Source organism: Notolepis coatsorum, assembly GCF_963971535.1.
Source record: "Notolepis coatsorum genome assembly, chromosome: 17".
Taxonomy (NCBI): Eukaryota; Metazoa; Chordata; class Actinopteri; order Aulopiformes; family Paralepididae; genus Notolepis; species Notolepis coatsorum.
The window spans coordinates 6,857,313-6,868,486 of NC_140181.1; the positions used below are offsets into that span (position 1 = coordinate 6,857,313).

The 11,174-nt window shown below is 44.0% G+C and overlaps 1 protein-coding gene across 2 annotated transcripts in view; it reads right to left on the bottom strand.

The window, feature by feature from the left end:
- The window catches only part of LOC311244524 (cullin-3), a 100,523-nt gene extending 91,463 nt beyond the window's left edge, over positions 1-9,060 (bottom strand). For both annotated transcript variants that reach the window (XM_084334075.1, XM_084334074.1), the window contains exon 1: positions 8,783-9,060. In XM_084334075.1, the coding sequence (XP_084190201.1) occupies positions 8,783-8,842 (60 nt within the window). In that variant the 5' untranslated portion in view covers positions 8,843-9,060. The remainder of the gene's footprint in view (positions 1-8,782) is intronic.
- Positions 9,061-11,174: the final 2,114 nt, after the last annotated feature.

The window sequence follows — 11,174 nt, forward strand, 5'->3', positions numbered from 1 at the left end:
TTTTTTTTTGTGACCTGCAACAGGGCAGTTTTAAAAGCAGAGACGGTGGACAGACTTGTCTTTCTTGCCTGCAACTTAAAGTAATGGCTTTGCTTGTCCAAATCACAATACTGACCAAATTGAGATACATTTCTCTCGTCCATTTATTTTGTTTGCTTTCTAATTTAAAATACAGTTGGAAACCGTCTGTACACAGTAGGCTATGTGTGCTAGCAGAGCTAGTCTCCAGTCACGAGTCACGGTGCACCACCAAAAAAGCGCCAAAATATAGAAAATAAACTAGCAGAGCCAGAACTATTCAACTCCCCTGGAGCCACAGCCAGCAGAGAAGCCCGTTTACTTTCGCTTTCAAACCAGCTGCAGCCTGAGAACTGGAGTGTGAGGCTGTAACACTAAAGATGGCGGCAACGACAAAGAATTGCTGCAAAATAAACATACATCTGTTTAAAAAAATAATTTTTTTTTAACTTATAACAATATCGATAATTATTGATATCGACTCGAGTGATATAACATTATCATATCATTATTGTGATATCATTTTTAGCCATATCGCCCAGCCCTACTATAGCATGCCATTGACTAGTCAAATAATCTATTATCAAAATGATGACAGTTGATTTATGAATGCACTCAAGCCTGACCAATACTGGATTTCTGGGGCAGGTGCCGACATTTAATAATGTGAGCTGGATTCGAACAGGCGAATCTAGCCGCTCCGGGGTTTGGTGACGAACGCAATCTCCGTTACGCCACCTGACCGCCCATCGGCTGTGATATTAATGTTTTACCCCGGCCCTACTTTCCATGTCGGTGTATATTCTTCTCTCAAGTCAGAACCTGACCCGAAGGCTTTAAAAGGATAATTCCAATGAAAAAGACATCGTCAACCTAGCCTACAAAAAGACCAAAATCTACAATGTCTCTCCTACTAACAAGTGTGGTCCATCTAGCCAACACCAGATTATAGCTCATAGCCGGGAGTCATACTGTAGAAATCCAATGTTGTCCAAAAACTGTTAAAAACAGGTCACAGAGCCGTACTGTTGCTTTGGAAGCATAATTCATCCTTGCAATGTCCACAGGGCCTTGGTAGTTTTACACCACAGGGCCTTGGTAGTTTTACACCACAGGGCCTTGGTAGTTTTACACCACAGGGCCTTGGTAGTTTTACACCACAGGGCCTTGGTAGTTTTAGACCACAGGGCCTTGGTAGTTTTAGACCACAGGGCCTTGGTAGTTTTACACCACAGGGCCTTGGTAGTTTTACACCACAGGCCTTGGTAGTTTTACACCACAGGGCCTTGGTAGTTTTACACCACAGGGCCTTGGTAGTTTTACACCACAGGGCCTTGGTAGTTTTACACCACAGGGCCTTGGTAGTTTTACACCACGGGGCCTTGGTAGTTTTAGACCACGGGGCCTTGGTAGTTTTACACCACAGGGCCTTGGTAGTTTTACACCACAGGGCCTTGGTAGTTTTACACCACAGGGCCTTGGTAGTTTTAGACCACAGGGCCTTGGTAGTTTTACACCACAGGGCCTTGGTAGTTTTAGACCACAGGGCCTTGGTAGTTTTAGACCACAGGGCCTTGGTAGTTTTACACCACAGGGCCTTGGTAGTTTTACACCACAGGCCTTGGTAGTTTTACACCACAGGGCCTTGGTAGTTTTAGACCACAGGGCCTTGGTAGTTTTAAACCACGGGGCCTTCAATGGTAGTTTTAGACCAGAAGCCTTGGTAGTTTTACACCACAGGCCTTGGTAGTTTTACACCACAGGGCCTTGGTAGTTTTAGACCACGGGGCCTTCAATGGTAGTTTTAGACCACAGGGCCTTGGTAGTTTTAAACCACGGGGCCTTCAATGGTAGTTTTACACCACAGGGCCTTGGTAGTTTTAGACCACGGGCCTTCAATGGTAGTTTTAGACCACGGGGCCTTCAATGGTAGTTTTAGACCAGGGGGCCTTCAATGGTAGTTTTAGACCAGAAGCCTTGGTAGTTTTACACCACAGGGCCTTGGTAGTTTTAGACCAGAAGCCTTGGTAGTTTTAGACCAGAAGCCTTGGTAGTTTTACACCAGAAGCCTTGGTAGTTTTACACCAGAAGCCTTGGTAGTTTTACACCAGAAGCCTTGGTAGTTTTAGACCACAGGGCCTTGGTAGTTTTAGACCAGAAGCCTTGGTAGTTTTAGACCAGAAGCCTTGGTAGTTTTAGACCAGAAGCCTTGGTAGTTTTAGACCAGAAGCCTTGGTAGTTTTAGACCACAGGGCCTTGGTAGTTTTAGACCACAGGGCCTTGGTAGTTTTACACCACAGGGCCTTGGTAGTTTTACACCAGAAGCCTTGGTAGTTTTAGACCAGAAGCCTTGGTAGTTTTACACCACAGGGCCTTGGTAGTTTTACACCACAGGGCCTTGGTAGTTTTACACCAGAAGCCTTGGTAGTTTTACACCACAGGGCCTTGGTAGTTTTACACCACAGGGCCTTGGTAGTTTTAGACCACAGGGCCTTGGTAGTTTTAGACCACGGGGCCTTGGTAGTTTTACACCACAGGGCCTTGGTAGTTTTACACCAGAAGCCTTGGTAGTTTTAGACCAGAAGCCTTGGTAGTTTTACACCACAGGGCCTTGGTAGTTTTACACCACAGGGCCTTGGTAGTTTTACACCAGAAGCCTTGGTAGTTTTACACCACAGGGCCTTGGTAGTTTTACACCACAGGGCCTTGGTAGTTTTACACCAGAAGCCTTGGTAGTTTTACACCAGAAGCCTTGGTAGTTTTACACCAGAAGCCTTGGTAGTTTTAGACCAGAAGCCTTGGTAGTTTTAGACCAGAAGGCCTTGGTAGTTTTAAAACACAGGGCCTTGGTAGTTTTAGACCACAGGGCCTTGGTAGTTTTAGACCATGGGCCTTGGTAGTTTTAGACCACAGGGCCTTGGTAGTTTTAAGAGATATTCTGCCCCGGTTGCCATTGTGGAGGACCTACGGCAGGTGCATGCCAGCCAGCGACCTCCAGTAGTTCCATCTGGAGTATAGCCCAGATACAGGTTTGGCCTTCACCACAAATTCACCTCACGAAGGTCCAAGAGGTTTATATGGGGGGGGGGGGGGGGGTCTGTAAACTCTATTCTTCTTTCACTTGCCCCCTTTCCGGGTGGTTGACGAGCACTACGTCTGTCAGGGAACAAAATAAATAACTGGGCGCCCATCGCCAAATGCGTGTAGATTTACCGTCTGGCGTCTAACAATAATAGTCTGCCCGCCAGCTGGCGTGTAGTTCATATCGATACTCTTATTTTGAAAATCCTGTGCGGGTCTCATTGCCGCCCCAAGCGCAGCTCCAGTCATAATATCTGGGCTCCGGCAGCTAGCAACGTTCAGGTTCATATGATACTCTTATTTTGAAAAACCCTTAGCAACTCCGCGAGTCATATGATATCCGCCCACTCAGTGTTGTTTCTTGTAAACAGAGCAGCGTTAACACAGCAGTGCGCCTACAGACGCTTCTCACGAGTCCAATGCAGCTACATGCTTTGCACCGTCGCCATTCCAGGGATGTACACTGCGAGCATCTCGTCGCAAATTGCCCCCTAATCTGGCCGGTGCGAGTGGAAAATATCATCTGGGGGCAAGCTTGCGAGTAGTGATTGCAACCCTTCATTCGCATTTCACTCCTAAATTAATCCATACAAATTGGATAAAACATTAGCCTACAACCAGGGCATAATGTTGCGGTTGTAATTTCATTAGACAGACCAGCGCGGACCTATAATAACATGCAATTTGATTGACACAAGCAATGGGCTAACGTTAGCTGCTATCCACGGTATCCATTAGGATTATGCTAAGCTAACTAGCGTTAGCTGCTGCTAACCCTGGACACCAGTCAAAGCGGACTCCACAACACTAGTTCCATTCGGGAGGAAAGGGGGTGGGTTATATTGACAACGCTTGACAACAGAAGTTTAAACATAACTTCATATTTATTGGTTATTCGTTTCGGTTACTGTATATCATCCACTTTCCATCTCCGTCTGTTAAACGCTTCCTGTTTACATTCGTGTGTGACGTCATCACCTACGGCAGCTTAGACGATCAAAACGCGAACCTAGAACAAAACCCGGGGGGGGGGGGGGCTGGCTCTCTCATTCGTTCTCGCCCCCTCTCTCTCTCTCTGATTGAAAACTTTATTAACAGATTGCAGAATGGGTACAATACAGTACAGCTCTCTCTACATTCAATGATTTAAAGTAGCCAAACGTTAGACAGTATAAATACTAACTGGATAGTTGATGATATAAACATTTAATTTCATTATCTGAAATATTCTAAAATCATTAAGTCTGCTATAAGCCATTATCCCTTTGTGTGTGTGATTATTATTTTCTCACAGTAGTGTGTGTGTATATATATATATATGTGTGTGTGTGTTTGGCTAAAGTGGATAGAAAACACAGTACTGTGCAAAAAAAAGGCACCCAAAAGCTTTTATATAAATGGTCTTAGATGTAAATACATTTTTTATTAGTGTGTCAGTAGACTACTCTTAGTACATTTTCATTAAATAATTTTTTAAAGCATCTTCATGGTTTAATAATGCAAACATATGTTGCAGGGACTTATTATAATCATCATATTGGCGTGACTGTATGCATCAAAGGGTTAAATCAAGCATTTTTAAGTGCTTTAGAGGAAATGTCAAAATATTGCGATATATATATCGTGCATCGTGATATGGCCAAAAAATATCGCTATATCATTTAGAGGCCATATCGCCCAGCCCTATTATAATGGTAAAATAGTTATTTAAAAATGTGCCCCTAAAAAATATTCTTTGCCCCTAAATTTCTCATTTAGGGGCAAGTGTGCCCCTAGTGAAAAAGCTTAGCGTACAGCCCTGCATTCCTTTATGCCCACATCGCCCGAAATTAACGTTTATGTACCAATCACTACAACGTTAACGTCAGCTAACAAGCTAATCCTGATGATCAGACGAGGCAGAGCCACAGTGAACAGCACTGAGGAAAGGGAAATGGGGGGGGGCACTCTCCCCTTCCCTGTGTGTGTGTGCGTGCGTTTGGAAAGACGACGGAGTCACTAGTCAGGACTCAGGACAGGAGTATATTATAGTAAACTGAGGATTACTGAGGATGGACAGATAATGTTGATATTCAAATATAAAAATGTTTGAGAGGTGTGGAAGTTTGAAGACAGACTACAATATGATGCGGGGGTGGTGAGTTGAAACACTGTGTGTGTGTCCTGACCCCACTTCTATGTTTCAATAAATTATTTGCATTTAAAACTATTAATGCCGACTCATTCCTTCAGTCCACTCAAAATTATGCTAATATTCCTTATGTTGTTTATGATATTAATTGAAAATAGCATATGAGAGTATTATATGTAATAATAACACATGGCGATATACTAAAAAGCTATTTATAATTTTTAGCTAGTAAAAAATCTGCCCGGCTGGTACTTTTAAAAATCTACCAGCCAAATGGCTGGTAAGTCAAAAAGTTAAGTTTGTTCCCTGGTCTATGTACAAATAAACCTTTAGACATAGTTAAAAGACAAGTATATACCCCAAATCAAAGATGTCCTCGACTTCTTCTCACGAGCATATTGCTCATAAAAACACAGGACCACTTGCGAGATCAAGAAGAAGTGGTTGTTGGGGCCATCTTTGTTTACTCGTTACTCGTTTACATTTTGTGGTATACTTGTTTATTTGTACACAAGAGATGTAGTGCGCGTCACCACCCCGAAAGAAGAAAAGTTAAAGATTGTGGACAAGCGAAATGCAAAAAAGAACATTATAGGCTAGAGAGGGATCACGACACAGTGCCTGCGGTAGCCGGGGTGTATAAAGTGTTGAATATTGATATTATCCGTTTCCCACCTTATTCAGTCATTGTTGATAATTATAGTGAGAAATCATTAACGTGATCAGTGTCTCTTCACAAAGATGAGTATCATTCATCATTGATAAATAATATATAACTAAAGTCAAACTGAGCAAATGTGTCATTTCAGAAGAGTATCAAAATGGTAGCCCTTCGTATGACTCAGTACCCATGAAGTAGCTCTCAGTTTCAAAAAGGTTGGTGACCCGACCCCTGGGCAAGACCTTTCCGACTTTCGTAGGGTGCATTCTCTGTGAAGCTAAATGGGGCACTTTGGTAGAAAACCAAAGGGTCCTACATCAGGGCCATCTTGATAGCACCTTCATATGGATATTAACGGTTTCGGTAGTGTTTGTAATTCCCTCTTAGCTCTTCATGGCTGCATTTCCTCCGCTCTCCGAATACAACGGCTCATCACACACACATATATGGCAGTATGGGTCCACCAAGTTTGATGAGTCTGACCCGGACAGGTGGACATTGTAAACTGTGCAAAAAGGTTCTAAGTTAAGAGTAGAGAGACGCACAGATCAATATGTGAGCGAAATCGGATTGGTTTTCAGCTTGATTGGTCATGAAGAGTGAGTGAGCAGGGGTGAGCAGTCAGTCTCGGATCCCAATCTGTGCTGGTCAAACTTACAGTGGTTCATGTCGGGCACACAGTGGCACAGACAGTAACGTCATCGACAGGTCTGACTTTAAAATAAAATTGGATAATTGGAATAGGCCAAGAAAATTGCAATCGATGCATCTCAAGTTAAATAACCCTTTCACTACCAAGTGGTTAACCCTTTCACCGCGACAATACAGAATGTGAACCCTTTCACTGCCACACGACAAAGGGTTAACCCTTTCAGAACCACACTACAGGTTAACCTTTCACTACCACACCACACTACAGACTGTTATAACCGTCTGTAGTGTGTGGTAGTGAAAGGTTAACCTTCTGTATTGTGGTAGTGAAAGGGTTAAGTAGTCAAACTCTTATGGGTGTGCAGTGTACACAGTAGTAAACAGATAGAATAGCACTCACACTGCCGTCTTTACATTGGAGTCTGCCTGAACTGAAACTACTTCTGAAGCAATCATGTCACATCATAAAGTAGTTTCAGGAAATATCGCAATGCCCATGAATGAATTTATGCTAACAATGTGGCTCCAGGTGACTTGTTTTTAGCAGCTTTTGGACAACAATTAAGTTCTGTGACTTCTGAATACAAGTTATAATCTGGTGTTAGCTAGATGGACCATGTTAGTAAAAGAAATGCATTGTAGGGTTTGTATTTTTCGTAGGCTATGCTGTCAATAAGATACAAAAAAAAGGTTTAATTACACCGGCCTCATCTATTAGGACCCCTGTTGCCACAAACACACAGGCTTGGGCTCTGGGAACGTTTAACTTTTACTTCATAGCTCCAGTCGATTGTTGTTCAATGAGGCCGGTGTCACCGAATGAGCCCGTCTAGAAGCAGATAGCCAATTAAATTAGGTTACTTAGAACAGGGGAAAGAACATTTATTTATGCCAGAAGGGAAAGGATGTTAGGCAGTTAGATTGGCTAACGTTTGATAACCAACGGATGGAAATGCTGATCCTGTACAGACATGTAGCCTTCACACAGGACACAGTAGGCAAGACACAGTACGCTCGACACACAGTACGCTCTCTCTCACACACACACTTACTTTATAAAAGAAACAAGCACTTGAGTCATGCCAAAAAGCTTGATTCTACAACTCAGTAATTGTCATCCTTGTTGTTGCAGCTGCAATGCATGTAGGATTGCATATCCCATACCATGGCTACTGGTATGTCATAAATGTATAGATGTAGCAGACAGTACTGTCTATCTGTATGTCTGTCATATATGTTATGATGAATTGAAAATGGGGGGGACCCTGATGTAAAACAAGACGAAAGTATCTCTGGTCTGCATCCCCTTAACAATTGTGTGTATTGAGCTGTACTGTACCCATTCTGCAATCTGTTAAATAAAGTTTTCAATCAATCAATCAACGTTACAAACTGAGTGCGTAGTCATAATATAGGATAGGAGGAATCGATGTGGCCAGGTGTACGCTGCATCAGATTAATGTCTAATATCACATGTAACGTTTGTGTCTCTAATGTTATTATATAACTAACTGTTGAACCAGCTGGATAGCAGGTCAATCTAGCAGCTCACCAAAGTCTGCACCAACGTAAACAACATGAATAAGTAGGGCTTACACAGCTAGGCAGGAGTTTCGTGACTCACAGCTCACAACAAATGACAAATGTTATCAAGCCCATATTAGCTAAGTTGGTTCCCTTTTTGACCAGCTCAGTGTGATGATGAATAGGAAATCAACATTAGACAACGTTCGACAAGCTAAACGCCTAGCTGTTATTAGTGTTATTATTAGCAACGAACTAATAACAGCTACTAGCGTTTAATGCCGAGTTGCTGCTGGCTGCTATCCTAAGTTAGCCAACATTAGCAGGCCTGCTAGTTAGCTTAGCTAGCTACTTGCTAGCCCAAGTTCCCGTTAGTTACCGCGAGATAGACGTTAGTTAACGCGAGATAGCCGCTAGTTAACGCGAGATAGACGTTAGTTGTCGCGAGATAGACGTTGGTTAACGCGAGATAGACGTTGGTTATCGCGAGATAGATGTTAGTTATCGCGAGATGACGGCCGGTGACATTTTAAAAACCAAGGCTAGCTATCGTTAATTTAGCTCGCTACTAGCTCAGCTAATATGAGCTAACTAACTAACCCGGGTTATGAATGCAAAGTTAGCTTAGCTAGCTAACCCGACAGGCCTTTTCTCTGTTACCATGACCAACAACTAGCTAACAAATATGAATATATAATGATATAATGAATACGTACAGGGAAGGCTCGTATCCTCATCTTGGTGTCCTTCTTGGTGCCGCCTTTGAGATTGGACATGATTACAGTTGACTGTCGTTTCTCTTCTACATGAAACGTGAAAGACTACATGAAAAAGGTTATTATTCTCCTGCGAATAATGGGAAGCGATAGGGGAACAAACCCCTCGACCTTCCCTTTCGAAATGAGGCCCGTCTGTGTGTCTGCTCGGTTGTTGTCACCCGCTCTCTGCTCGGTGTTTCTCGGGCTCGCCGCTGGAGAGAGCAGTGATGGCGGACAACAAGCCTCCACTGCGCAGTGGCGACGACGGCGGGATGTCTCGCGAGAGGAAACGAGAGGAGACTTGACAGAGAATGACAGGTGCATTCTACAGGTTGATAATGGAATTATTAAGTAACGGAAGAACAGACCAATTAGTGTTATAGGATGGGCGTGAGTAATCGATTACTCGTAGCTATGAGGAAAAATCAATCTTAAATTATTAATAATTTTTATGAAAAAAATAATATATTTAAACATTTTATTTTTATTTTATTTTTGTACATATTTGTTTCACATGTAGGTGTAAGATTATAACTGTTTGTTGGTTTCCTTAAATATATGTATACGTGAATGAACAAAATAAAGTAATTTTTTTTAATATTCCAAAGAATATATATATTTAATTTTTTAACGTTTTTTTTCCCTTTTCGAGTAATACTACACGATCACTCGAGTATGGCATGCGATCAATCTATCTGGATTTTTCTTAAAAATGCCCATCCCATTAGCTACCAGTTAATTGTCACATCAGTTTTGTGTGATAATGTCCATCACCGTTTTTTTTTTTTTTATGTTTAAAGAGGCACTAAAACGTACGGTTATGTATATAACCATAGTTATATGAGTGTAGTGACGCTCTGCGTCTATTGCAATACTCTTCATATCCAGTATTGATACTGAATAAATTCTCACATGCACCTTTACATACCATCATCTGTCTGGCCACACCCCCATCCGCTCCCTACATAAGCAGGGGTGTGGCCATACCATCAGCTCCTTCCCAAGTCTTTCACCACAAGGCAAGATCACGGGGTCTTGCCTTGCGTCACTACACTCATATAACTATGGTTATATACATAACCGTACGTTATACATCGTGTAGCTCCTCTCTGCGTCTATTGCAACACAGGAGCTGAGCAGAGCGGAGCTCGACAAATGCACCCGCTGAGGCCCCCCATAACCATCAGAACCGGGAAAGACCCGAGCCCCCCGAACCCCCCTAGCGGAGGACGGGAGGGTGTCGGATCCGACTGCGCGAAGAGGAGACTTCAGCAACTCAACGCACAGGGTGAGCAGACCGTGGGGCGTACCCACGACTACACAAACGCACAACCCGCATGCCACTAGGGAATGAACGGAAGGAACAAACCCCTGTTACCACCCCTAACATCACGGGGTCAAGAGCAAAAGCCCAACCCTGTGGCAAGGCCGTAGCAGCGGAGCATGAAGGAGGACCCAGACCCACGAAGGGGGCGCTCTCTCGTTGTCGGAACACAGTGTGAGAAGAGCATTTATGCAGGTGAACACCAGGAAGGCTGCAGGCCCAGATGGTATAACAGGACGCATACTTAAGTCCTGTGCAAACCAGCTTGCCCCGGTGTTCACCGCCATATTTAATCAATCCCTGGCGGAGTCAGTAGTCCCTGCCTGCTTCAAGATGTCTACCATCATCCCTGTACCGAAGAAACCCTCCCCAACATGTCCAAATGATTACAGACCGGTGGCACTCACCTCTGTGGTCATGAAATGTTTCGAGAGGCTGGTCAAGGACCACATTTGTGCCTCTCTCCCCAGTGATATGGACCCTATGCAATTTGCATACAGGACAAACAGGTCCACTGATGACGCGGTCTCCCAGGTACTGCACAGCACTCTCTCCCACCTTGACCGTCAGAAGGGGGGCTATGTGAGACTGTTGTTCATTGACTACAGCTCAGCGTTCAACACCATAGTCCCCACCAGACTGGTGGACAAGCTGATCGAGCTAGGCCTGAGCTCCGCCCTGAGCGCCTGGGTACTGGACTTTCTGAGTGAAAGACCCCAGGCGGTCAGGGTGGGGGGTCAGACCTCCAACACCATCACCCTGAGCATCGGGTCCCCCCAGGGCTGTGTTCTAAGCCCCCTGCTGTACTCACTCTACACACACGACTGTGTGGCCAAGTTCAGCTCCAACTCCATTGTGAAGTTCGCCGACGACACGGTGGTGGTGGGGCTGATCTCGGACAACGACGAGAAGGCCTACCGGGAGGAGGTTGAGGTACTGGAACGTTGGTGCCAGGACAACAGCCTGCTCCTGAACATTGGTAAAACCAAGGAGCTGATCGTGGATTATAGGAGAGGACAGCGGGAG